The following is a 27,787-nucleotide window of genomic DNA, read 5'->3' as shown; positions in this document are numbered from 1 at the left end:
TACTGCAGATATTATGATTACACACTGCTTACCTCACAGTGACCCAAAAGTTAATGCTAGTGGATAAAAACCCAGGTGTCAAATGAAAGTAGATATTCTAGGATGCCAGAAACTGGCATGCCATGGCAGCTTAGGCATGGGAAATCAAATTTAATTTAACTGTGCTTAAGGTCTGGAAGTAAAAATAATACCCAACCCCCGCATAAAAACAAAACAAACTGTTTCTAGGAGGGCTTTTGTGAAAGTAAGAGATGAAAATATTTAAAAAATAAAAAGTAAAAAAAGGAAGTATAATACAACCACAATATACAATATAGCACAGAATTTAAAAAAAAAAGACAAGCAAAGTCAAACATGGTACATGATACTATAAGATGCACATAAAACTACACATGAGGACATTTTGCGGAATTTGTTGGATTTGTTGAGTGAAAGTAGTGAAATGTGCAGCAAATGAGGTTGACAATGGGTGAAAGTTTCCTTTAATAAGCCTACACAACCTCGCATGTCAATGTAAAATCCACCAGATGGCGTAGGTCAGCTATTGGCTTCTATCATTAGTTGTGACATGCAGTACATACTCCGGACTGTAGGGGGCGACATTTGATGATGATAACCAGACACCCGGTAGAGGGAGAGGAGGGAGTGTCGAAGAAGACAAGCCCCGACTGTCAGTGCACATTCTGCGGCTTTTTCGGTTCAGTCTCGGTCGACAGAAAAGACCGAGAGCTTTCACAGGAGGTGGAGTCCGCTGTGCTTCAACTCCCGTCTGCTGCAATGTTAACTCAGAGCTGAAACTCCAAATCTGCTGGCTCTGATACATGACAGGTGACTTGTTTTATTTGTTATTCAGCATCACATCGTGTCATTTATAACGCAGCTGTAGTAGCTTTATTGATAGCTAAACGTCAGCATTGGCTAATGTCCGACCGTAGAGACAATACAGTGAGTCGACACCGAGGTAAAATAACTGGGAGGGAAAAACACGGAAGCGTTAGTGTGACTTTTTTTTATGGGGAGTCTGTATTGTTACTCCCTCTCTGTTTTATATTTCAGTTCATTTCCTAGTTAGCTGAGATGTTCAAGCTAGCTATCCGTGGGTTTGTCAGACCACCAGGCGCAGACGAACCAGGCAGCTGTTACTTTTCATAATCGTATTATTTATTCCCCCCCCCAAAAAAAAAAGAGACTTGCATCCCCCTCACAAAAACGCTTAAGTCCCAAAATGTCACTCTAAATGTTTGCCATAGTCTCAGCCAGGTGATAGCAAGCTAGCAACAGTTGATTCATTGAGGAAGAAGAGGCTCACCTGAGAAGTAACTGGCTAGCATGTGTCTGCATTTGCTGCAGGGGATCTTTATGTAACTGACCATGTTTCTTGGTGTGTTTTGAAGTCGATTGATGGGAGATGCCTCTTCTTGCCAAAGATGTCAGATGTTTCCCAAGAGACAAAGCAGCTTCATTGTTTTCATTATGAGCGCTGTTTAATTGATTTGAGCCAGTCCGAAACACTATGAGTAATGCTGGAATCATCAGAATTTCTAAAGCTCTTTTTTATTTTGTGTCTATTTTCTTCTTCCTCCCCCCCCTCCAGCATACACCAGTCATGGATTTCAACAAATTAGTAACCTTATGGATATCTTGCTTGTGTCTCATTGGAGAAAGTTGGAGTGACAAACCAAGTTCACCTACACCAGACAGCCACACTGTTGAAAATGGAGTATCAGGTGAGTCAGCAATGGCATTAAAGGACGGGTTCACACATTTTCAAAGCTGGCATGTGCCCCAAATGAACATTTAAATAGTTTTTTCTTGCCATAATCATCAGTCCTACTCATACTGACGATTAGAAGATCCCCTCATAATGCTCCTACGATGTAAGTGACGGGGGACAAAACAAGCCACAAGCCTCCTTTTTGTAATGTATTTAAGTTTATCTGAGGCTAATATTGAAGCTCCAGCTTTATTACATACATTTTTGTCAAAATAAAGCAGATATCTTTCAACATTACAGTCTTTTTATTGTCAATGTCCCTCTTTTTGTTACTATACTTCGACCGCAGCTCAACATGATATAAAAAGACTATAAATGTGGCAGGTATCCACTTGATATGACCTGCTTATATTGCTGAAGCCTTACATAAGCTTGTGATAAATGTTTAAATGCATATTTGCGCAAAACTGAAATGGTGTGTGCACACACTGGATTTTGGCCCCCAATCACTTACACGCAAAGCACATTTGAAGGGGATCTTTTAATAGCCAGTATGAACAAGAGGATTGATTACAGCGAATAAAACCTCTTTCAGTGTTCAAATGGGCACCTGACTTTGTTTTTTAACAATGTTTTATTGGTTCAAAAGTGAGACAACAAATTACAGATGTAAAACAAAAGAGAGAGATGGTATTTTCAATTTTCCAATTTTTCACACTACCCTCCTAGACCCACTTTCCCTCGAACCAGGGCTCGCATTGGCCCTCTGCATAGTTCACAAACCCTAATCCTCTTTAATAAGAATGAGTAAGGTGTACATGGAAGATTTAGTGACTTGGACATGAAATTGAATTGAATTAAATTTAAATGATCATCCGACTGTTGTTTTAGGACAAGACTTGGAAAAACTGTGAACATAGACTTTAATTTGTAGTAGGTTTATTTATAGCCATCTATCAAGCTATTCTGACACACAATATAAATTGACAGCTAGAGTATTACTGTTCGTGCCACATTTTTGCGATTGTGCAGGCACTAAATGTAGCAATGCTGAGAATAGTCTGACCAGCATTCTCGATTAAAGCTTGTCCTCCACCTAATATAAAGCCACCCACTCAAACAGGAGGTAATTGATCTTAAAGTACTGTCTAATTCCGAGTTATGGTCAAGTTGTAAAACTTATTTCCAATAAATTACGTAATTTAGAGCTGCAACAGTTAGTTGATTAATACATTGATTGCAGACTATTTTGATAATTGATTAATCATTTGGAGTCATTCTTTAAGAAAAAGAAAATACAGACTCCAGCTTCTCAAAGGTCTATATTTTCTGTTTTATTTGGTTTTCTGTCACAGTAAACTAATTTTCTTTTAAGTTGTGGACTTTTGGTCAGGACAAAACAAGACATTTGAAGACGTGATCAACATCACGTGTGTGTGTGTATTTATTTATTACAGTGAAGTATATTTAATGGCATTATAAACAGCTGTGTAGTCCATTTTTGGGCTATTTGACTATACATTTAATCATACATTGTTTCTCTTCATTACACTTAAATTATGTAAATCAGGTTTATTAAAAGTTGGCCTGGTTGTTAGATCACTGAATCCACAGAATTACAGGGAATTATACTTCATACTTTTTTTTATTAACATTACAGAAGTTTTCAGAAGTGGTCAACATGCAGCCTGTGTACTGTTCACAAATTCTTGGTGTAAATGAAATGTATTGTATTACGTAAGATCCTATTTATCACTGTCATAATCTCTTGCAACAATCAGTGAAGTGATTTTACATAAATGATGACAGTGGTTGTTTCTGTCAGACGTATGTTGAGCCACCAAACCATCTTTAACTATGAAACTTGAATCCACTTGAGCCAGTTATAACTTATGATTCACCATGACTGAGTTTTGTTTTTTTCTTTTTTTTCTTAATAGTTAATGAATTTGTATTGGTTTAACATTTTAAATGTTGAACTTGACATAATTGATGTAGTATATTCTGTGGTGGTTATCTTGTGTTTGTACTGCTGAAGAGTGTGATTTAAATGTGGAAACCTTTGAGACATAAGTTGCACATTTTGTGCTTGAGGCACAGTTTTACTGATGTGTGTCACATGTCTTTAAGAGTCCCACGAGGCCACAGTGTGGGAAAGAATTTATTCTTGACAGTTGGTTGTTGTTTTTTTCCCCAAAAGCTTGACAGGTATTTTGAATGATGATAGAGCATTGAAACCGCTGCAGTTATGAAGTGGGAAAGTTATGGAGTGTGCTCTCAATCTACATGCAGCCACAGAGAATGACTTGCGTAACTTGAGCTCTTAAAAAAAAAAGGCAGGCTGACCGGTATGTAAATATCTTTATCTTGTGTCTCCGGAGGTTTGCAAACCAAATGAGGAAAAAAAGGGGCAGGTTGGGTGTCTGAGAGTGTTGCAGGTGGTAGACTTTCACTCGGGTATCTGTCATTATTTGTTAACCATGGTCAGTGTGAATGAGCGAGTGGGTGAAAGAGTAATTGCTTTTTTTTGGTATGCGGTTTTGCCGGTTCTCTGAAAGCTGAAATCTTTTTCACCTTGCGGAAGTTCCTGTTGTGCCTTGCTACTTCTCCTTCAGTGGTTTCATGTGGTAGAGCAGTAGTAATAAACGCAAAACAGTTGATAGATACACGTAGATACAGTGGTAGGGATCAATCTGTGACATGTTTTGCTTTCTGTTTTGTCTCTGTTTTGCCTAACCTGTCATAACATTTGGTTCTGGGAATAAAGACAGCATAGATTAGTGTGATGTGTTAATCAGTGGGAGTGTACCTTAAACTGTTAATTCTGGCACACAAACCTGATGCCTGGAGCTGATTATACACTATTGTGTCTGTGGTAGTAATTAATGATGGAGTATCGATTGGAGCAGTACCAGATTCATATAGACCTGAGTTTAGGGCTTTTATGAAGGGGGAGTTTGATTTTTGCCTACATACTTTGTTGCCTACATACTATGGATGAACATGAAAGGCAATGCCTCTCTGGGAATACATTTCAGCCAAGTGTTAAACCAAAATAAACAGTGATTTCAAAGAATTAACTAGTATCTGTAGTGCTGCGATAAGAAACTTTATATCCAACATTTTATTTAATTGATTTGACAATTTGGATTTCAATAGTAAGCAACAAACTGAGCTTTAGAGCCTTAGAATATACTGAGTGACCTTAGTGCCTTTACCTATGTTAACAAATATGTTTTATTTATGAATGATGCATTCTATCTCCGGGAGATGACGTAAAGAAAAGCAGGAACTAAGCTTTGATAGTTGTAAGCAAGGGAAGCTTCCTCTTTAAAACCTCACCTTCCTGTTTTATGGTCATGATTACAGGTAAATAATTCATGCAACATAGAAGTTATAAAGTATTAGTCAAACTTATAGGGCATTATATAAGTAAAAAAACTCTTCTGACAATTTCAGGGGGAACTCGATCATGTCACGTCAAACTATGTGGTACTACAGGTAGCTTGCCGTGCCCTTTCACACAGCTCCTGAGTGTCTGCAGCACATGCCAAACAAGGTTTCCTCTTAGTGGGCGTGGCAACGTTATCTTTGATCTATGGCAGAGGATTTCTAATCTCTCAGGAAGGAGAGGAAACGCAGAGGACAGACAGGCTTCACTAGATGACTTACAGATTGCCAAATTATATGATCATTTATCATGGAAATGGAAATGTCTGATTATCTGCATTTAATTATGTAGCCTTGCACATTGAATAAAAAAATTAAAAATCCATACACGTTAATGATACCTGACTGTCAAAACCCTAAACATACACATTTAAACAAACAAAGCAAATTAAAACTAACAAACCCAAGCCATCGTCTGAAATGAAACTGAATTGTAAAATATTGATTAATGATAAGTAAATATTAAAATGTCATAATTATTTAAACAGTAATTTGCTTTGGGACGTGGCCTCTTTTTGGTGTACACAGTAGGCCTGACAGTCATGGTATCTTGCTTCTATGTAACATCTACTGAAAGGCCTTATGTAAACAAGGCTTCTGCAGCCAAGGAATTTTGCAGTTCAGTTATCTTAGCGAGAGAGAGAGAGAGCTTTAGTGAGGGCAGTCCAACCAGGAACTTTGCATTCTAACTATTATGCTAAAAGCACAAAAGGTTAAAAGCCACAAACCTTCAGCCATCATAGGATTAGTGGAAGTTATGAGATCTATTGTACCATTTAGCTGAAAGTATGTGAGTAACTTGATGTTAACTTGTTATTACATTACTGAATATTACTAAAAGAATATGCTTTAGCTAGAATTGCATGTTTGATGCTGAAATTCCAAAAAATAAAAACTTCAGCTTCCTTTTCAGTTTCTTTTTTCTTTTTTTTGTCTTATCACGTAGCAACAGAAGGAACTGTGTCAAGGATTTCCTTGTAATTGCAAATTGCTATTATTCCAGTTGTGGTTACAAGACTGCTAGATTTCAAGACACATTCATGTTTTGTTACCGTTTTGGCAGTTGTTTCTCAAAGTAACACCAGGACACCAAACTAATACTGACAATTCTGTGTTGGTTCATGAATTTCCTCCTAACACTGTATTGATATGACTCTGTTTCTCCAGACTTTTGTCGCATCGATGAGCCACTATGCAAGGATGGAAATGCCATTCTCAGCTACGAGGCGATCCGTAGTATCCACAAGCAGATGGATGATGACGCAAACGGCAACGTTGACGTGGTAGAGACAGACGGCGTAAGTACCAGCCTTAAAAATTCATCATGCACTAGGAGATGATGCTCCGTCCAAGGCGGTTTTCTGGTTTGTAAAGTCACAAAGCTGGTGTTAAGTCATTCTGAAGAGGCTTACAGGTATCATTATTGTAATCCTCTGTTATCTGACATGGCATCGGATTTACTTTCAAGACAGTCAGTTAATCATAGCCCTGTAATGCCATTAACCTACTCCAGAGTACCTGGAGGATTTTCCTCGTTAGTGCTCCAGTGCTCTTTTCCCGAAGTGTTTGTCAAATAATTAACCTAATTCACACAAAGTGGTTGTAACCGGCATGACATGGACATTGGTGTTGCCACATTTGTGCAGACGCACTGTTACAGAGAGTAATGGTTCACCTTTGAATACACTATGTGGTTTGTATTTAAAAGAAGAGACATTTTTATGACAGTGAAGTGCATTTAATGGCAGCATAAAGAGCTTACAGTTACAGGTACAGCTCATGTGTGTTTACAACTGTATAGTCAATTTATCTCACAACTGGATCCCCAGTCTAAACTACATATTATGGCCTTGAAGAGGCCTCCTCTGGAACCTCATGTCGGTCTGGTTCAGTCTGTGACATGTGGTTTAGGCCAGGCTAAAGTAGGCATCGTCATCCCTGAAGCCGTCTCTGCTTTTAGAAGAGGCACTTGGCGTGCAAATACCTCCTAAGGCATGAAATCAAGTGCAGTGCGGCCAGCACTTGTATCTGTAGTGGCTTTGAGCCGAGAAATAGAAAGCTCAAAACTATTAAGCACTTAAAAACAATAGCCGAGCTTCCTGTTATAATGATTAAAGAAAGAGGACTGCTAATTTATTTACGGCCAAGATCAAAGTCTGTATCCGGCTTTTGAAAATGAGCTTTGAGCCTTTGCTACATTATACAGGTCCTGCTAATTTCCTACTGAATATGTTTTCAGGAGTGTGATATTTCACCTGCAGTGCAGACCATCTCTCCATCCTGTAGTGAAATCCTCCCACACAAATCTATCAAGAAAGAAAAACATGATGACTTATTACTGTCCTCCATCTGTGTTGCATAAGTCTGCTTTTGTGGGAGTGCAAGATGTGTAGGATTTGTCTTTAAAAAGCGGCAACCTGATGACTGAGCTAGCCTACAATATGGTGGGCAACTAGTTAGGTGGTTCCCATGATGGGCATTTGACCACTAATGTTAATGGGATGGAAAGAATGGAAGGAGTCATACATTTAGGTACACAGTGCCAGATAATAAACTGGGCACTCAATTATAAATGTAGATATCAAAAAGTCTGAAACACTTTAATATTTGATTATTTTTTGGCAGCTAAATTATCAAAATCTCTCTCTGTGTCAACCTCAATGCTGTGAATATGTACAATCAGATGATGGTTTGTCGGCTGAAAATGTTAAAAAATCCCCAAAGTAGCTACAAAACATTCACATTAGAGATACATTTAACTTAATTGAACCTTACTTTCAGGAATGATCATCATGATAGTGAGTTAATTCATTGGCTATAGCTCATGAAATCTGCCTTTTAAATTAACAGTCACTGACTAAAATTGGCTCTCAACCATTGCCATCTTTACATAGATTATTGACATCCTGTCTGGGTTTTTTTGTTTTGTTTTTGTGGTGCAGGTGTTTGTTGCACTATGAGCTTTGGTTTTAATCAGTCATGCTGATTAGCCCACATAACCCACATGTGGCTGTTCCAGAGAGAAACAACTGCACTGCACTTGTCTTCTCTTGTGATGACACACAACTGCTTGAGTCTCTGTTTAGTTATTAGCAAGTGACTGAGAGTCAGAATTTCAATGGTTTTAAAGAGGTCTAAACACACTGACTTTTATCAAAGATTTGCTTTTGTTAGGCGATTCTTAAAGATTGGATTTTTTAAATTATTTTGCTTTAAGTGATCAGTACACATGCAGTAATGTAAATTACTGTTACTATTAACAAAAAGGAGGAGGATGTTTTGTGTTGTTTTATGCTGTTAAATAGTTGGAGGAAAATCTTGCTAATTTTTCACATCATATACGTTATTAGTGCTTTATGTTAATTTCAGAGTGAGGGCAGGAAATGCACTCATAAGCCACAAGAATTTAATTTTCTTATTTTATGAGTGTCATAAAAACCACAGTAGTAAAACAGGTCACAGTTTACGGTGTTCACAATAAATCCAAACCCGTTAACAGCAAATGTCCAGAACCATTTGAAAATGTAATCTTTGTCTTCTACCATTTCATACATTTCATTCAACCAGCCCCTACTCACACACTGTGTCTGTAGTGTTTTTAATATGCGGGCATTTACCAGGATCTGATGATATTTATTACACTTTAATTTACAGTGCTAAATACAGTATGTTTGTGCCATGTGCCCACATTTCCTGCTGCTTTTAGTAAGTTAACTAAGTTCTGTGTAAGCACTCAAACATCCTTGTCATCCTACAGTTCCTGAGAGAAGATCTAAACTACCATGACCCCAAGGCCAAACATAACAGCTTCCACGGGGATGACCAGTTCATCAGTGTGGAGGACTTGTGGAACGCATGGAAAGGCTCTGAAGGTACTGCTTTGAAGGCCAACGCCAGCTGCACAATCAGTCCTTTCTTTGAGATCTTTTCTGTATTTGAGTCTTGAGTTGTATATTTTGAGTTTTATTTTGCAGACTGTGCTCTGCAATGATACGTGCTGCAAATTCTTACTGCTTCATATCAGACTGATAATTATTTTCTTTTATGACAGAGTCCTTGTGACATTGCTTTCTAGTCACAGGGGACAGCATTGTTTCAGATAGCCATTAAATTAGAGTTCATGTTTTTCTCTGTGGCTGTGAAAGAGCGGTTCACTCATTACCTCTCTTTGACCCTCTCACTTGCCCATCGAAAGTGCAAGGCTGTTTATCAGGTGGTGTGTCAAGCAAAGTGCAGTTAACTTTTCCACTCCAGCCTCAGGCAAAACCGGCATGATTGAATCTGTCAACATAAAATTAGCAAACACACTCTCACCTCCTTCTACCTATCTGTTTGGCTGGACTATCGTGTACTCTGAGAGCACTGCTCATGTGTTGTACTGTGTTTGGCACTCATGTCTTAACACACACTTTCCCCTGGCTGCTTTTTCGTACTGAGTTGCCCTGCATTGCAGTTCCTTGACAAAGCTCTGGAGGTTTTGAGCCAGGAAACTGTTTTTCTGGAGAAAACACCACATTAACCCACTCTGTTGACTTTTTGCCAGGCACTAGGGAGTGGATTTCCCTTCCTCAGTTATTACTGTGCACATGTATGTTATGCTATGGGATACCTTATTGTTGTTTTGCCTCTGCTCTTCAGCACATTGGGATTTCAACTTTAATTTAAAGATGTTTCAACAGTAGGGATTTTAACCTTTTTATACGCAGACACCCAGTTTTAAGGAACAATCATAAATTGTTAAAATAATATTCACAACATTCATCATATTTCATATTTGGATGCAGATTTGGGTTTTAATCTATGACTACAGGAACTACAACTCACAGACGTCAAGATACACTTGCTGCACTGTTCAATGCTTTCTGGTTTCTCTGGCTTTCCATAAGTTTCTATAAGGATAATTGTCCAGCCTTATGAGTCCTGAATTTTGCAGATACCAGAGGAATAAAATTAAACCAGCCATCTGACTGTGTATGTTTCCCCCCCCCCCCCCCTCAGTATATAATTGGACAGTGGATGAGGTGGTGGAATGGCTCATCACCTATGTGGAACTGCCTCAGTATGTGGATGCATTTCGCAAGATGAACTTCAGTGGAAGTGCCATGTCAAGGTACAGGAGATTATGACTTGCAGTGACTGTGAACATTGCTAGAGCTGAAGAAAAGTGTGTGTTTTTTTTTTGCTAGACAGTGACTTTTTTTACTCATGAGGAAACATGTTCTTCAGTGGATGTTATGCAACTGCTTTAGTTCCCATTTTAAATTCTATGAAAGGGTTCCAGTCTGTGAATCTGAAAATATTACAATATGTGGATCTGACTACATTAGCTGGTTTGATTTATAAGATGTGTTATGGAGTTGCATTAGACATACCTGGGAATGCATTACACCCTGTTTCTTCTCTTCCTTGTTGCCAAATGACCGTGTCTCTGTTCTGTCTCAGGCTCGCTGTAAAGAACACCACTCTGACACTCTCTATTCTGAAAATCCTGGATCGCAGCCACGTGCAAAAGTTGCAGCTCAAGGCTTTGGACACTGTGCTGTTTGGAGCGCCCCTGAGTATGTGACCTATTCCTTTTTTTCTTTTTTTTTAATAAATTCCTGTTGCAGCTCTTAATTTATACCCTCTACCCTATATTATGTTTCTCTGTGTGTTAGGAATTTGTTCAATGTTAGTTAGCTTGTTTATAGGGGACAGTGCACATTAACCAACACTGAGTAACGTAAATGTGTTGGGTTTAACAGGGACTTGCTAAAAGCTCTGTAACTAATCTCTTCAGTTGTATAAAACTGCTCATCAGAAATAAATCAAACTAATCATGTGTGTTTAAAACTAAGCTAAGTTAACCATGTATGATAATTTATTATTTTGCACTGAAAAAATTATTAATTAAAAATGAATTATTAACAGCATACCAACATGCTGCCCACTGTCCCTGAGATGCATGCTGGTCAGGTTTTATTTGCTTTATTTATTCAATTAATAGGTTAGTTACCCACTCACTTATCTTCTCACTTTCATATACTGGGCCACGTTTTGATATGTAGATAAAATCCTGTCACTACCTGTACTGGTTTCGGGGTTTGAGGACATGAGACGATGCTGCTCTGTATTCCAGACACACCTCTCTGCGTATTGAGGCAAATAAACACACCACTCATCCTCGCTCTCTCTCCTTCTCTAGTATCACTGCTCCAATTCTGTAGCTACAGATTCTAATCTTTCTGGTTTTTCTGTCTCCTTTTGGGGATGTTAGCATCACAATGGATGGGGTGTGTCTCATTCTTCTTGGCACTACTAGAGTGTTGTCATTGTAAAAACATGTTCACAGATGGACTGCCAAAATGCTCTTTTAAAAATAAAAACTAAAAAGCATGTTTATGGTTTTTGTAATACTCAGCATGGAAAGTCAGGAAAATTTAAGGATTAGGTGAAAGATATTGAGCTACACAAAATATTAATGGCACTCAGAGCCGTCTTTATCCTGAAAGTTGATCCTCTTTTTACTGGAGCACAACTAAGATGCATTAAAAAAAAAAGTGAAGTGCTGATGAAAGCAGACTTATTTATCATTATTGAAGCATATAGAAACCATTACATGACCCTTCTTAGAGAGCAGACATTAGCACAGCAAAGAAACTGAGCAGGGGAGTGGTGTGTAGTGATCTGTGTCTCTGGCATGTGTCACTGTGGACGTGTTTTGTTAGTCACACCCAAAGGAAGACATTAGCGAGAGCAATCTGGCTTTGACAGCCTCTCAAAGCCAGGAGGTCCCGCTGACTGACAGTCTTTAGCAGCAGCATTTTAAGACACATCCCACAATGGTTGACCCTAATGCTGTGGACATTTATTATATATTGAACAAGCTTAATAAAAACAAACGCATAGGGGTCCAGACATTTCCAGTCATGTGGTTAATTAAATACACTCAAAGCTCTCTTGGTGGTTTTCTTTCAAAGCAGCGAGGGTAGTATTCATGTATGTGGCAATTTACATAATCTAGACAATGGCGATGACAGAAAACTGTTTTCCTGCGTAGGACAGATGGTGTTGCAATTGCAGTAGAATAGTCTGGCATTAGGGAATTATCTCTGAGATAATGCACAGTGCTTCTTTCTTTCCCTATTTTTTTTATAAAAGTTGTGTTTTGGGAATATTTTGCCTTAATTGCATACATGCCACAAAGGTTATAGGGGCGCTCAACGCCCAGTGTTTCTGTTTAGCATCTGTGCTCAGTCATAATGCAGACACAAGAACAAATTAATCAGTATGCATCTCACTTAAATATTGTGACCTAATTTTTGGGAGTTATACTCGTGGTGGTTAAACAGTAGCAATCTATCACTGTAGCTGTAGTGTAATTACTGTGTTATTCTTACATATTCAGAGGAATTAAAATACAGGAGCTGTGGTCTTAGATCTCCTGTAGATTTTTTTCAGTCAGTTTGTTCTGCTGATTCTAGCAGCTTTGCTTTGTTAAAGGCAGTCCTTGACTCTGATGAACCTCTGTTTGTTCTGGACTTTCTAAGCAAGTCTAGAGGAATATACACAGCTCTTCTGGACGGTGATTTAACACAAGCTAGAGACTTGGTGGTGTTATTTTACTGTGCACATGCAGGCGGTTCATGTGAATAGGGATGTGTGAAATGGCTAAATGGGATGAAGTCTTAAATAATTGTATGGTTTTGCTTTGCTTTTTGTCAATAGCAGCTAGAGGTACAAAAACATTTTAAAATGAACTATATTTTATGTGGCATGCCTTCCTGATCTTATCTTAAGAGAGTCAAGCTTGCATTGAGATGACTTTTTGTCCTAATTTCATCTTTTATCCTTGATTTTTATCTTTCTCAATCTTTCTGTGTCAATTTCAGGAAGTAGTTTTTTCAAATCTCTTTCCTAACACAGTACCTCTTTGCAGGTTTTGCAAGAACATAGTGACTGTGTGTCAACAGCTGCATGATAATGCTACTCTGACTTACCAGATGACAATCAAATCATATCAAGTCATTGATTGCTTCTGGTTTGAATTTTAAGAAGGTTTTTGTAAAAACATATCTTGTTTGAAAGATGATCTCAATCTGATCTGAGAGTACTTTAAAATGGGATAGTTGATTTCTAGATGCTGTGATTGTTTTGTTTTGTAGAACAGTAGTTTGTTTTGACAGTAGAGACATGAAATTACGGGAGAGAGGGGAGTGTGACATGCAGAAAGGTCTGCCGGCTGGGACTCGTACCGAGGTCCGCTGCGTATATGGCATTCGCTCTTAAGCACTTGACCACCTGCGTGCCCAATGCTTCGATTGTTAATAACCATTATTACCTTTCAGCTGTAATATACTAACTAACTAATAGCTGATCAGAGGAATGGGAGTCTCGATTTGATTGTTAGCCACTCATGTGAAACAAAATCTTACGGTTGCAATTGTTTTGGTTTTCTGTGCATGTTGTTTTTTAGCACCAGTTACCAGACTGATATAGGTTAAGCTGTCTTTGTCATGGTCTTTTGCAGTAGCCCCCTCTCAACGCAACCTGAACTTGTGCTACTGAGTTTTCTATTTGTGTCACTCCACCACACAATACCGTATGACTATGTAGCCTACATTTAAGACCAACCTTCAAACCACTTCCATGTAAAGCTTGTTCATTTCCTATAAAAGTGTCTTGCTGAAATGCACCCCTTCTTCTTTTCTGTTTTTCCCAGTGAACAGACATAACCACTTGAAGGACTTCATGTTGGTTGTGTCAATAGTCATTGGAATGGGTGGCTGCTGGTTTGCCTACATCCAGAACCGCTACTCCAAAGACCACATGAAGAAGATGATGAAAGACCTGGAAGGCCTGCAGAGAGCAGAGCAGAGTCTGCATGACCTACAACAGAAGTGAGGGTTTTTCCCACCACCCACACAATAAACCGTCTTATTTTCTACAAGCACTATATGGTGCACTCAGACCATCTGTTTTACATCTCCACAGAGTACACACCAGTAAATGTGGACCCGCATTCTTATTTTTCTTCACATTAAATCTTTTGTACATCAAATACATTTATACTCACCATGACAGATCTTAAACGCTACCTTAAACTGATTTAAAACTAACCTTATCTAGCGTCTAACATTTACTCACAGTAACTCCTCACATATTCCTACTTCACTGACTTTTGAGTGGTTAGCCTCTAGCATTTACTCAATGAGGAAAACCCATTCAGGCCCCTACCATCTCCAAACAAACTTTCTGCTGATCAAGTGAATTTAAAATGTGGAAGACTGATTGAGCAATTACTATCAGCTGAGCTCATTCTGATAGCATTTTGTTTTTTGTTAAGAGTTCAGTAGCCAGATTACAATCTCAACAACAGCCTCACTCATTAGATACAAGGCAAGTGTGCAAAATAAGGCCCTTGTTCATTTTTCCCTCAAGGTTAAGGCTTCATAAATGTGCATTTCTGCTGAATAAGAGGCATTAATTCAAAGGAAGCAGCCTGCAGGAAATCCTGTCAGTCGGAATGATTTTACTATGCAGATAAGGTGTACTTGATTGTTAAGTATTTGCATATAGTGCAGTGTTTCTGACTGCCTTTTGGATAGACTCGGTAGCGAAACAATTCTCCGTTCTCTGTATACAGTAGGAGCGACTGAGATTGAAACTAAAATGAGAATAGCTGGTCCACTTTAAAGGTCAGTCCACCTTAAGTGAGCCTGTTCAAGTAAGTCTAAACAATTGTCGCTAACTTTGGGGGATAACGCCCTTCACTTTTCCTGCATTTTTCTTGGTCTTGAGAAACTGCAGCATTTATTACCTGACACACTGTGGCCTCTGCTGTACATTTACTGCCAGATTGATAGTTTACTGCTAATCTTTTCCTCTGCTCCCCTCACACTCTCGCAAGTCACTTCTCTGCAGCTCGCTCTACTTGCTCAACCACACGCATTATGCACTGCCTTAAAGCTACGCTACTCTTATAACGGTACCCTTCACGGCATTTGTCCTTTGACAAATGAGGAGAGGGGGGATTATAGGATTTGATGCACTAGTAGATGACTCAAAAAAATTCCACCATAACATAGGGTGTTTTTGTGCTTGTACAGTGTGTGAATGATAATCATTAATGACCCTTTTGATATTAATGATGTGTGTGTGAAATTTTAGGAGCAGTGCTCATAATTTGGTAACAGCAGAATGAATATAGGGGAAACACTGTTGTGGTTTTTAATCCATACATTACTTACATACAACTGTCTGTCCCTTTAGACAAATGGCTCTACTTGCAAAATCTAAATTAAATGACTGAAACAAGAAAATATAACAAACACCTGGTGAACTGTTAATCAGAGTGTTGAGTTTCATCAACATGAGAGTCAATGTGCTCTCTGACCCGCTGGTATTCAAGCCAGTTTGATGTCTCTGTACAACTTCCCAATTTAGGGCTGTCCTTTCTTTCTAGCTAAGACCACATTTTGGTTGAAAGCTCCAACAACTGACTTGATCATTTGCCTTTTAACTCAGCTTTGCTCACTCTCATTGCTTCCTTTTCTCTCTCACCCCAACCAGTCAAGGTAGATGGCCGCCCACCTAGGGCCCGGTTCTGCTTGAGGTTTCTTCCCCTTAAAGAGGAGTTTTTCCTTGCTGCTGTCACCAATTGCTTGCTCATTGGGGAATGTTAAGTCCTTTTAAATTAAATTAAGGAGTATGGTCTAGACCTGTCCTATGTGAGAAGTGCCTTGAGATAACTTTTGTTGTGATTTGGTGCTGTATAAATACATTTGAATTGAATAGAGGCTAACTTCAAAATGCAACAATTGCATTGCTGTTTAACATTTAGTGCAGCACCTTCAGAAAGGATGCTCTTTAAATAACATTTCCATGCAGACTTTTAAAATGGAAAAATTAAGCAAATACAGAAGAGGGTTTGGGGTGGTCGCTGGTCTATAACAGACTTTGCGCCTTTGGTTTGAGCAATGGTGATCAAAGCAAGTGACACGTATACAGAACAAGTGGTGTTTCACACATAGCCAACATATAAACAACACATAGTTGCTAAGTACAGTAACAAATGCGGCTTCATGTCACAGTTTCGTAGAGCGTGGGAATCATCAGGATTTGGCCTGGCGCTCAAGCATAACCATGAAATTACAGGTCGATGCAGTTATGATGAGTCAATCCCCAAAAGACTGGATTTTAAAGATTTCATAATCTATGAAATGAAGGTTGAATGCAAAGTGTTTCATTCAGAGTCTTCACTGGGGATTTCTATATTAACCAGTGCAATTGACTGAGATGTTAACCAGTTTTATTTAAAAATACTTAGAATTTCAGGTGTAAATCATCAGCAGCATCACAAGTAAACAGTATCGGTGGCAATAATACAGATAGTAATACTGACTCTGTATCGGACTGTAGTGTAGAAGAGGAACAGGCATTACAAAGTAGTTTATGCTACAAATGCTGTGGCATATGGCCATTAGTTCATGCTATATATCCCTATACAAATAAACATGAAATAAACAAAGCATCATTGTTCAACAAATCATGTGGGCTGGTGTTTCAAATGGATGCGTACAGCATGTGTCTGAAGTATAGCAGATGTTGCTATACATGCATATATCATGCTCACATCCGGTGCGCTTTAAAAGAGATGCACTAAAATGAAGTATTTCAAAGGGATTAAAATGCATGTTAGCAATCAGCAGTATCATTAATAGTTGAAGCTTAAGAAAAATCAAACTATTTTGGTCCAGTAAATACTTCAAGGAATGCTGGGATTGTGCTTTTGAGTGTGCACTGGCTCTACTTATGCCTTTAAAGGATACTCAGACACAGCTTCATGCCATACACAGGTCAGCTCACTTTTTTACAGACTGTCAAACAACCAAGATGCAAGTCACCATTAAATGAAATTGATGTTCTGCTGATTTGCAAAACTTAACATGAAAAGGCACTGTTCAAAAGTGAGCTGCCTTCACTGTAGTGGTATTGCACTAGGTCTCAAATACATAGCAATGCATTGTAATGTATATGTTATGTACAAAGTTGAATTTGACCCGAGTTTGGTAGTAAAGGAAAACTCATTGAAAGGCCAAAATGGAAAGTGTGCTCAATTGAAACTCACTGTCCAGAGTAAAGGATCCGTGACCGGCATGACCACATGACTGTAAACATTCCTCACTTGATGCTTGGGGACATTGAACAGGGATAGATGAGCTGTTGTAGGCGTCAAAACTATTTTACTACCCTCATTACCCTTATGAGTCGCTCTTTGTATCAGCTGGCTATTTGGGTGACATGTTTTTGCAACATGAGACGGCATGCTCTGATTGAACAGCAGAAAAGACTGGACTTAAGTTTCAGTAACTGAACTGAGATTGGAGTCTTTATTTTCTGTTCAGATTGTTTTCTGTTACGCCTCTTCGTTCAGCTCTGTGGCATCTCATCCATGGCTTATGTCTGTGTGCACTTCCCTATAACATACATGAGGCGTTGCATGTGCATTTCTTTGTTGCACTAGTACAATAAGGGAGTGGGAAGTGTTTTTGTAGGATTTGTTTGCTGAATCCCGATCCAAAGAGCCATTCGCTGCTCCAGTGGGGACAAACCAGTGAGGTTACACTCTGTCCCTCTTATTGACTTCCAGGTCAGTTTGTTGCCTCTGTGGCTTTAAACTTTGATCAGTTGTGATAACACACCTGTCAGTGCCAAATTTGAAGTGGGATGTGACATTTCTCTTTAGCTAAGCTAATTGCTTATACTTAATTCTCTGCTGTAGATCAAACAAGCAATCCTTTAGTAAACTGTAAAGGTCAACAAGTACAGACAGTAATCAGTGAACTAACCATAGCTGATTGTATGCTGTGATGCATCACATACAGCACCTTAATCAGTTCAACGAATGGCATTGTTTCCTCATATCCCAAAGTTGTGGTTTATTCAGTTTTACGGTGTAATGTCTCTGCTGCAATTCAATGGTGTTGAGCAACTGGATTTTAATCTAATCTGTGGTTGGTGAATGCTCTGAGAAAGAACCAGCAAAACAATTGTCTTGTTCCTGCTTTTTAGTTTTGCCTGTTTCTCAAAAGGAGAATTTGTTCCAGAAAGCATCATGATTCACTTTTCATCACTCTTTTATTATACTGGAGATTTGTGGCCTTTGTATTTATAATCAAAGGAGTTTTCACAATTTTTATTACACATTGTATGTGTTGCAGTGTGGACAGCCAAGCACCAACTGTATGTAGTGATATTGTAAGTATGTCTTGTCTTGTAGGTCAGTGTTATTAGACTAGAAGAGACTTACATCTCCTACAGTACATGTTTTTTGAGCTGAGGGAGAGAGAGAGGCATGTCCTCTGTCTGTTGCTGTGCCTTTCTTCCTGATCCCTGCTGCCAGCTGCTCTCTTTCCATACCTTCAAGCAGATCCTGTGGTGGTATCAAGTAGCCTGGCCCAGCCATGGCTTCCCTGTTGGGAGACAGTGGGAGGAGGCTGTGACTGAAGCTGGATTTCCTGTGTGCCTTTTACAACGCCGCTTGACCCAACCTCTGCCTCTCTGGTGGGAGATGGTGTTAAGCATGGCTGCTTAACATGTCAGCTCTAGTACTGATTCATCCACATTTGGATTGGGGTGTGGTGTACAGACAGACATCTTGGAAAATGACTAGCAACAAGGACAACAACATTGCATGTATTTGGAATTAATATGTTAGATTTATTTCCACAAACATCTTATGTTACTTGTTAGGTGGATAAACACAAATATAATATTATTAGAAGACTTTTGGGTTATTAGTTACCTTCTCCTGCAAAGGCTGTAGAGACACTGTGTCTGCGTCCTGAGAGCCACTGCAATGCAGGTCAGTTTAAACAGCATTTGGCGTCTTCTCTCTGGCCATTGTAGCTCTGCCAGTGCTTTCAAATCTTAGCTAGAGAATGGCAGAGGTCAGGGTTGGAAGCATTAGCAGGACCGCCCACCTCCCACATTTTCCATGGCTAGCAGACGAGATCACCTTTCATTTCTTTGTGCTTCTGTACTCCCTCTGTTGTTGAGTTTAGGAGGAGAGTGCTGCCCCCTAGTGAATGAAATATGCTATAACCTGCTGCTATAATATGAAAGAAAAATGTTTAAAATCTAAAGATAGAATTGAGTTTTGTTTTTGTTTAGTCACACTGTAATGCTAACCCTAACCAATTAAGACTTCATTACTGTGATTAACTGGGTCAGGATTAGGGTATTTTGACAGACATCCTAAACTGACATTTGTGTCTGTGTGTCTAAGCACAAATAATTATGTCATGGGTGACAAGCCTTCTGAAAGTACCCTTTTAAAAAAAAAAAAAATAGGGTTGTCTAAAAATATCCCACATACAACCCAACACATATGTTCTGGATACTACAGGGACATGGGTATCACACTGTACTGTTCTAAAATTGCACGCTGACAGCTGTTGTCGTTCTTGGCTTGGCTTCCTCTGATGTCATTTTATTGTGAGCTGCCTAGCAGCTGATTGTGCCTCTTTGCTGTCTACATGCTAGCCATTGTTTCCGGTGATGCACAGCTGATGCAAGTCCTGCATTCCATACATACATGATACTCACATGCTTACGTGTCATGTCTGGCCTCAGGAAAAGAAACGTACACCTACTATGCTACTTTTCTGTAGTTTGACCTTATCCAGCAGCTACTGGTGCTTTGCATTTTTACAATCTCTTGACAAACTTGTCACTCTTCTTGTCTTCAGGCTGCAGATCGCCCAGGAGGAGCACCGCACAGTAGAGGTGGAGAAGGTGAACCTGGAGCAGAAGCTGAGGGATGAGATCAACGCAGCCAAGCAGGAGGCCCAGCGACTAAGGGAGCTGCGTGAGGGCACAGAGAATGAACTCAGTCGGCAAAAGTATGCCGAAGAAGAGCTGGAACAGGTACTATACTGTACAGTAATGAATGTGGTTTAAACATAGATACTGAAATTGAGTGAATAGTGGTTTATTTACTTCTTAAGTGGTATCTGCACAGTATGTTTAGGTTTATCAGATTCACACTGCCTGTAGTATAAATACACCCACTAAAGGCTTTGTCCATTAAGAATTTGGCAGGAACAGCAGAGCACAGCCCACACAAGTAAGCAAAACACATAGGAGTATTTGTTTGAAGGACTATCACAGTGATCTAGATCAGACACTTGTGTCACAGTGCTTTTTTTCATTCAGAAACGCAGTGATAAATTGGAAACATAAAGATTGTTCACATTTAACATAACACATCTGAGAGGTGGCCCACGCAACACTCACTTGCACTCCTGTATATGGTGACAAGTGCACCGAACCCCATCCCTGGATTCTTCGGTCCATAACTATAAACATGTTTCAAAGGTATCAGGGTTTTGGAATATACGCTCCCCGAGCACTTTATTAGGAACACCTGTGCAATCAAAGTTTCCTTATTGGAAGTTGAGGTGCGTCAGTTCTTTGCATATGTAAAATGTTGTGACCGTTGTTTATTTCGAATTTTCAGAATGTAGGACATATATTTTATATTCAATTTAGGTATTGATATTTTCACTTTAATCACAGAATTTCACAGAACCCTTGCAGTTATCCTATTTTTTCAGAAAACGCAAAGACATTTTGCCAATAAAATGCTGCTAGATCATACCAAGCGTTACGTGTAAATTGTTCACCTAATGTTTGACATTTGTTGTAGGTTCGCATGGCACTGAAGAAAGCAGAGAAGGAACTGGAGTCACGGAGCAGTTGGTCACCACCAGAGTCTCTCCAGAAGTGGCTGCAGCTCACACATGAGGTGGAGGTGCAGTACTACAACATCAAGAAGCAAAATGCTGAACGGCAGCTCCTGGTGGCCAAAGAAGGGGTAAGCATGTATTCACATGTGATGATTTTAGTCCCCACAGTAGCCATTTTATTGTAGTGAAACCATTTTTTGATACTTGACCTCACTGTATAAAATTACCTATTGTGAGCTCTAGGATAATCAAAGCCTCTTAAAACTTATCCACCACAAATAAGATACCCAGTGCATTCAGAGGATGTATGGCTTTTATAGGTAAATTGACAAATAGGAGCTTCCAGAACAGAAGTCCCATTTAACACTGAACTGTTGTACCTGGGAATAAGATGATATTTAACATAGTACATAAGTAATGTAATATTTGGTGTTTGGTGTCCACAGGCGGAGAAGATCAAGAAAAAGAGGAACACTCTCTTTGGGACTTTCCATGTGGCTCACAGCTCCTCCCTGGATGATGTGGACCACAAAATTCTGGCAGCAAAGTATGTGAGAAATATTAAGGCTTAAATATTTTATTGAATTTTAGAAATCTTGTCCAAGCAGTATATTCATTTGGAAAACTGCGATTTAGCCTTGGCACACAGTAGTAATTAATAATCTTCTCTCTGCTTCCTCACCTCATCTGTCATAGACAAGCCCTGGGCGAGGTGACCGCTGCTCTGCGAGAGAGGCTGCATCGCTGGCAGCAGATAGAGATCCTCACAGGTTTTACCATCGTCAACAACCCAGGCCTTCCTTCTCTGGCCTCATCCCTCAACCTCGACCCCACCTTCATGGGCGGCAGAGCTGCAACACCTCAGCACTTCATCATGTCCGACGACATGGACGACATGGATGAGGACATCATGCCTGGAACTCTGCAATGTAAGAGTTCAACCGAATCTGTCGGCCCTTCTGTGGCTAGTGGCAAACGAACCCCTAAACACTCCAAGACCCTGCTGGGGAAATCCAAAAATCAGTCCACATGAGAATTTGGACCTTTTGTTTGCGCCACAATTACCTGAATTTGTCCTTATGGCCTCCTTCGTGATGGAGGTAGTGAGGGTCTCATGTCTACGACCGAATGAGTGTTGTTTTGCATTTGTATAATATGTACCATGTAAATTCATATAATTGTCTTGTTCTTTTACAAACAATTCCACATGAATGCCTTTTTTTTGTTAATTGTTTTTCATTTTGGATCAAAGTGTTTACTTGACTCACAGTCAGTTATGGAGAATGAGGACTCCTGTGACTTCCCTCTGGATATTGAACTGTCGAAAAAGAAATATACTTCTTAATGAGAACACGTTTTTGTGCTGACCTATTTGTAGTGGTTGTGTCCTAATATGTGCTACATCATCTTTTCAATCTACTCTTGGTCAAACAGCTGCAACAAAAGTAGAAATATAACATGCAGTCAGTGCCCAGTAACCTCCCTATAGAAAGGATGACATTTAGATGTGACAACATAATCTCTTTGTAGAAAAATTGCTGCATTTATCTTGAGCAAAATACACATTTGACATCATTATCTGATCAAGAAAACCTATACAAGTCAGGTGACCATACTACACTGTAACCATGTCTATATTTGACTTATTATTATGGCAGAACTTTACACGTAGAAGGTTTGCAGGCGAAAGTTGTACTCCAGAATCCCTTTGCGACTGCGATAGTGAGTACGTCTTTTAATTAACATTAACTGCACTCCTTATCTCACTCCCCTCTCTCCCTCCACCACTTTTTGTTGAATTTGGTCCCCACTGCTGTGTCATTGGCTTAACTACAGATGGCACCCGACTGTTGGAACGACGAGCCAGTGACCTGTGGTCCGTCTGTTCAGACTATCAACCCATGTGGAAATATCCTGGTTGGCCATTTATTCATGCACCAGTTCTGCCCTCGAACCTGACATCCCTGTCCTCCTCCCTTGGCTCGAACTCACACAGAGCTGTAATCATTTGTAATTGGACAGTAGACTGTAGATGGAAACAGCTGACAAAAGGAGAAACTACTCCATGCTGTGTTCATCTAAATACACCCATGACCTTGCCTTAGTCACTTGCTTGCCACGTTTACTCCCTATTCTTAACCTTGTCACCACCCAGTGCACTCCTGCTTTCTTCCCATAGTGAGATGTCACTCAACCTTACCGTAAATGGGCACTTCCTTTCATAATCCCCTAATTATGGTCACTGTTATCTCCTTTTGTTTAATGTTGTTTTCCCTTGCAGTGAGGAAAGATAAAACAGAAGAGGTGGGATTATATTTTTCAGCACAAAAGTAAAATAAAAAGGGCTATATCTTTGAAACCTAATATTGCTCTAGTTCAGTGGTGGAATGTAACTAAGTACATATACTGAAGTATTGTACTTAAATATTATTTTGAGGCGCTTGTACTGTACTTCTGTTACTTCACTACATTTCAGAGGGAAATATTGTACTTTTTACTACATTAAATTTATCACACAGCTATAGTTACTAGCTACTCTTTAGATTGAAATTTTCACCTTGTAAGATTACACTACATGACAGTATAAATTGTTAAGATTAGCTCTGTGTTGAAACCTTTTTAAAATCCTGCTTGTGTGTACAGTATTTCTAGTCCAATATTTATGATAAATAGAACACTCTAAATGAGGACAGATTCTTTTAGTACATTTTGCAGCCAGTACTTCAATCCTTTTTACTTTTATCTTTCCACTGATCTCCCAATTGGTCTCCCCTTACAATCCTGTCCGTCAGACTTTATTTCATGAGTGGCTGATGATAATGCTGTTGTTTTGTGCCCACAGCTCCCAGTATGATGTCCCTGCGCCAACGCCACATTGACCCTCAGCTGGCCATGGGCTCCCAGAGGTTGGTAGAGAGTTGCCCCTTGGCAGGGCAGCAGGGAGAGGGAACCCCATACCCATCCAGATCTAGGGCTATCTTCAGAGAGTCGCGCAGCCACTCATTTGGGCATCTCGAGAGTCTCCCTCAGCCTTCTTTGTCCTCTGCTGTGTCTCACCCCTCCATCATGTTTACCTCAAACCCAAATCCTCAGTCCCTGTCTTCGTTGTCCTCTTCCTCCTCCTGCTTACCTAGCTCTGTGGGTGGCACTCTAGGCCCTCATTCCTCCCATATATATCACACTACTTTCCAGCCCATGGACCCCATTCCTGATTTCACCTTCTCAGATGTCTCCAAAGACTTATGCAGCGGCAGCTTCGGGTACCCGTCTACTCTATTTCAGTTCTCCACACACATCGCATGTGCGTGGGTGTTTTTATTCACCAGCTGCTGTTTTCACTTTTCGTTTTTTCATTTTGCTTTCATATCATTGCATTTACTCTTTCCTCAACCTGCCTTAGTGTTCCTGGTATTCTTTGCCTGCAACACTAACAAGTGTGGAGTTCCAATGTCCAGGCTGTGCCCAGTATGTCCATGGCTTCGCAGGCATAGTGTAGATAAACCCCGGCATGCAAGGCTTCAACTTTAAACTGTTAATGTCAGTTTTTCTTATTTCATTTAACTTGTGTTTTTTTCCCCCGCAGGGACCTAAATCGCTCTGACTCCGACTCTTCCCTGTCCCTCTCCCAAGTTGGTGATCGGCTATCTGCTTACAGCTCCAAAGGCCACCTAATCAAGCCCACCTCTCTCATGCACGGCCTGTCCGGCCGCGCTGATGACACCGTCTCACTGCATGCTCACACTCCAAATGGAGGGAACCGCGTTCATGAAGGCGGTCTTGCAGAGCCTGTCCCCGAAAGCCCCATACTCATGAAGAAGGTGTACGGCATGGAGAAGACACCTAGCATGGGAGAGATGAACAGCCTGTCAGAGTCGTCACGCTCCCTCAGCCCCAACTCCACTGAACCTGACACACCGTCACCTACAGGGGGTCAACCAGGCGCCGGGGGGGCAAAGGGCAACACCCGCATCCCACAGCTGTCCTCGAAGAAGAGTCCACTGGAGGAGGACAGTGGCTCAACAGGAGAAGACACAGATTCCACTGCCAGCCGCAAGAAACACACCTTCAAGATCTTCAAGAAACAGAGGAAATAAGGGCTATATGAACTATCAAATCTGTTTGACTGTATTCCTCTGGTCTGTTTTTGAAACAAAAAAGTCTTTTTGGGGGGGTTCTTTAAAGGTCTAATGATGGCACAATTTGTTGCCGTTGCATCTTTTTGTAGGTACGATGCCTACTCTTAGAAACTGTGGGAGCAACCAGCTTTTCAGTTTTATCTGCTTATTCGGTCAATCTTGAATATGTGGGGAATGGGTAGGTTTGTATATTGGAATGTAAAGTATTATTTATTCTGCAGGAAAATTGTGCCAGTCTCAAAGGGAAATGTGTCTCCCAGTTGGTTTTTCTTTCTTGTTCTACAATCTATAACATTTTGCATGTCTTCACTTTTGTTTGACTGATACTCTAATGCTCTTAGTGTTTGCTTGGTTCTTGTTGTTAACCTGCTTAGACAACAACTTGATGTTTCTTTTATTACTACTTAGCCACTTGCCTACAAATCCAAAGTGAATGCGCACTCCTTTTTGTTTTTTTCACTGACTGCATCGTTTATATCGGTGGTGACAAGTTTTTCTGTCTTTTTTGTCGTATTTGCCTCAGCAAAGCAAATGGCACATTTTGGGATCCATAAAAAGACAAGCAGGAGTAAGCTAGGACCAGAAAGACAGTGACTAGTTTTTATTTCTTAAAAATTGTGATTTTGGGCACAGTATATACTGGGTGAGATTTATTCAGACTCCCCAGAAGTAAAGAGGAGAAAAAAAACTTTTAAAAAAAGTTAAATTTGCACCCTTTCGAGCATATCCAACATCTGAATGAAATCATCTTGTAGACAAAGGGAGTTGAACAAGAAGGAAATCTTCCTGCAAAGTTACAAATGGACCATCAAATTGCAACATTAGACCTTCTGCTTTGTCTTTAGTATCTACGATTGAGTGCATGTGTGCATGGGAGTGTGAGAGAGAGAGAAGTGCTTTGCTTAAATTTCCAGCTATGAAACAAACTTAACCACTGATTCATTTTTAGATTTACGTATCCCGTTATCCTCACCAGAACAGGGGATGAACAAGTGCTAAAATGTTCGGCTTAGATGTACGGTAGATACTTTCTCATCACAGGGCAGAAATGTTACCAAAAATATCACTTCCAAAACAATAAATGTTACAAAACTCAAAATACCCGACTCAGAGACTTGTATCTGGGTACATTTAAAACAACTTAACACAATACGTTTAAGTTGTAATATTAAAGATTTTTTGATTTTTTTGATTTTGATTTTGACAATCATCCCCTCACAAGATAAAGGGGATCCAATGTTTTACACTGATTGTTAATCAGTGAAAAGGGTGTGAGTGCAGCTTGGATTTCGACTGCAGGCTTCTTTTTGAATTTCTGTTTTATTGTTTCTGTTTTAATTATTATGTAGTTGGTCGATGAAAACTTCACAGCAACTACAATCTGTCAGCAAGGAATGGGTGCTGGAAAGGGCTATAGTTACACAGCAAAATCATTTGCTCGGTGTAAAAAATAATTTTTAAAAATAACCAATTTGTAAATTAGCTTTTATGGAAGATTTAGATCAATAAGTTGTGAAAGCAGAAGACCAAGAATCACTTCAAAGTGCCAAATCACTATTACTGTCAGAGGCCTTTGTATTGGTAGTGTGTTCGGCCCTTTGAGACCCTTTTACACAGAACACAAACCCACCAAGATATATACAGTATATACAGTACTGTATGTCTTGAGCTTAAATCCTGAATGTCAAAGGGGTATTGTGTCTGTAACAAGTATTGTCTAAAGTATGTTTTATTTATCTTATTTATTTGTTGGTTTATTTAACAGGGACAGTGCAGAATAATAAATGTCACTGTAAATGCAGCAAAATTAGCCAAGAGGCTATTTTTCATATGTAGTCCCTGCACGGATGTTACAGAGTAACCCTAAAACAGAATATAAGATTCAAGTTACAAAGTTGTCTAAAAAGTTATCCTATGTTTACATTTGTTGCAGATAAGTACTGTCCTCAGATTATCACAACAAAGAACATTGTGCCAGTTTAACTATACTGATTACTTTGTATGAGCACAGAACTATGCATCAGTAGTTGTAGAAGATAAAGTAGTAGGAATGGTACACTTAGGGTGCTCCTGATTAATAAACAACCAAAAAGTGCTGCAAGAGACACAGCCGGCCTCCCCCATCCTCATAATGTAACAGGTGGTTTGGATGTATAAGACATGTTTAAATATTTAGTTTAGAAACCAGCTACAAAAAAAAAAAAACTCAATTTCCTACTGGTACTTTTTTAAAGTGTCATTTGTACTCTTTTTGCACGACAGCTGTAAATGGACTATTCCATCTGAGTGTGTGCGTGTGTGTGTGTATGTATGTGTCTGTCTGCTCCCAGTATAATGCACTGTAATGTTGATGCATGTCAACTGCTGTAACAAAACCTATATTGGGTTAGAAGAGTGGATCAGCTTAAGCATTTGACTCCCAACCCTACTTTTCTTTTTCTTCATTTTGAGCTTCTATTTATGAATACATACAGTATATTTGTACAGAGAAAATGATAATTTTGCATCTTCTGTGATGGTCTAGACTTTTATGGCACTCCTGCATGATAGCAATAAACTATTTTGAATGAAGGATGAGCTGATTTGTCATACAGCAGACATTACACCCCATACATGCTGCACAACCTTTCACGTCTGCTGAAATATACAATTGTCTCTTTTTAAATATAATTTCTCAAAGATGGCAGTGTATTATTATTAATATATGTAAATGTTGAAGCTAAACAGAACAGGTCAAATAAATTAGTTAACCTTTT

At 39.5% G+C, this 27,787-nt stretch overlaps 1 protein-coding gene across 3 annotated transcripts; it reads left to right on the top strand.

The window, feature by feature from the left end:
• The first annotated feature begins 709 nt into the window (after window positions 1-709).
• Window positions 710-27,602, top strand: stim1a (stromal interaction molecule 1a). Of its 3 annotated transcripts, XM_062419080.1 has the most exons (14): window positions 710-828; window positions 1,595-1,727; window positions 6,332-6,462; window positions 8,922-9,036; window positions 10,163-10,274; window positions 10,607-10,722; window positions 13,866-14,043; window positions 19,897-20,074; window positions 20,856-21,023; window positions 21,342-21,442; window positions 21,592-21,824; window positions 22,732-22,812; window positions 23,738-24,155; window positions 24,479-27,602. In XM_062419080.1, the coding sequence occupies exons 2-14, from the start codon at window positions 1,607-1,609 to the stop codon at window positions 24,987-24,989; spliced, it is 2,463 nt and encodes an 820-aa protein (XP_062275064.1). In that variant the 5' UTR covers window positions 710-828; window positions 1,595-1,606; the 3' UTR covers window positions 24,990-27,602. The 3 variants fall into 3 exon arrangements, with proteins under 3 accessions (XP_062275064.1, XP_062275063.1, XP_062275062.1); XM_062419079.1 differs by lacking the exon at window positions 22,732-22,812 and having other exon boundaries at window positions 23,738-23,801; XM_062419078.1 differs by lacking the exon at window positions 22,732-22,812.
• The last annotated feature ends 185 nt before the right edge of the window (window positions 27,603-27,787 follow it).

Source organism: Scomber scombrus, chromosome 5, assembly GCF_963691925.1.
Source record: "Scomber scombrus chromosome 5, fScoSco1.1, whole genome shotgun sequence".
In the NCBI taxonomy this organism is placed as follows: Eukaryota; Metazoa; Chordata; class Actinopteri; order Scombriformes; family Scombridae; genus Scomber; species Scomber scombrus.
This window is presented reverse-complemented; position numbering and strand designations above follow the sequence as displayed.

Excerpts from the sequence above, each read along its gene's own strand:
- stim1a (XM_062419080.1), top strand. The coding sequence starts at position 1,607 with ATGGATTTCAACAAATTAGTAACCTTATGGATATCTTGCTTGTGTCTC. Across the intron at positions 6,463-8,921 it reads ACGTGGTAGAGACAGACGGC|TTCCTGAGAGAAGATCTAAA; the intron begins GTAAGTACCAGC and ends GTCATCCTACAG. Across the intron at positions 24,156-24,478 it reads TTATGCAGCGGCAGCTTCGG|GGACCTAAATCGCTCTGACT; the intron begins GTACCCGTCTAC and ends TTTCCCCCGCAG.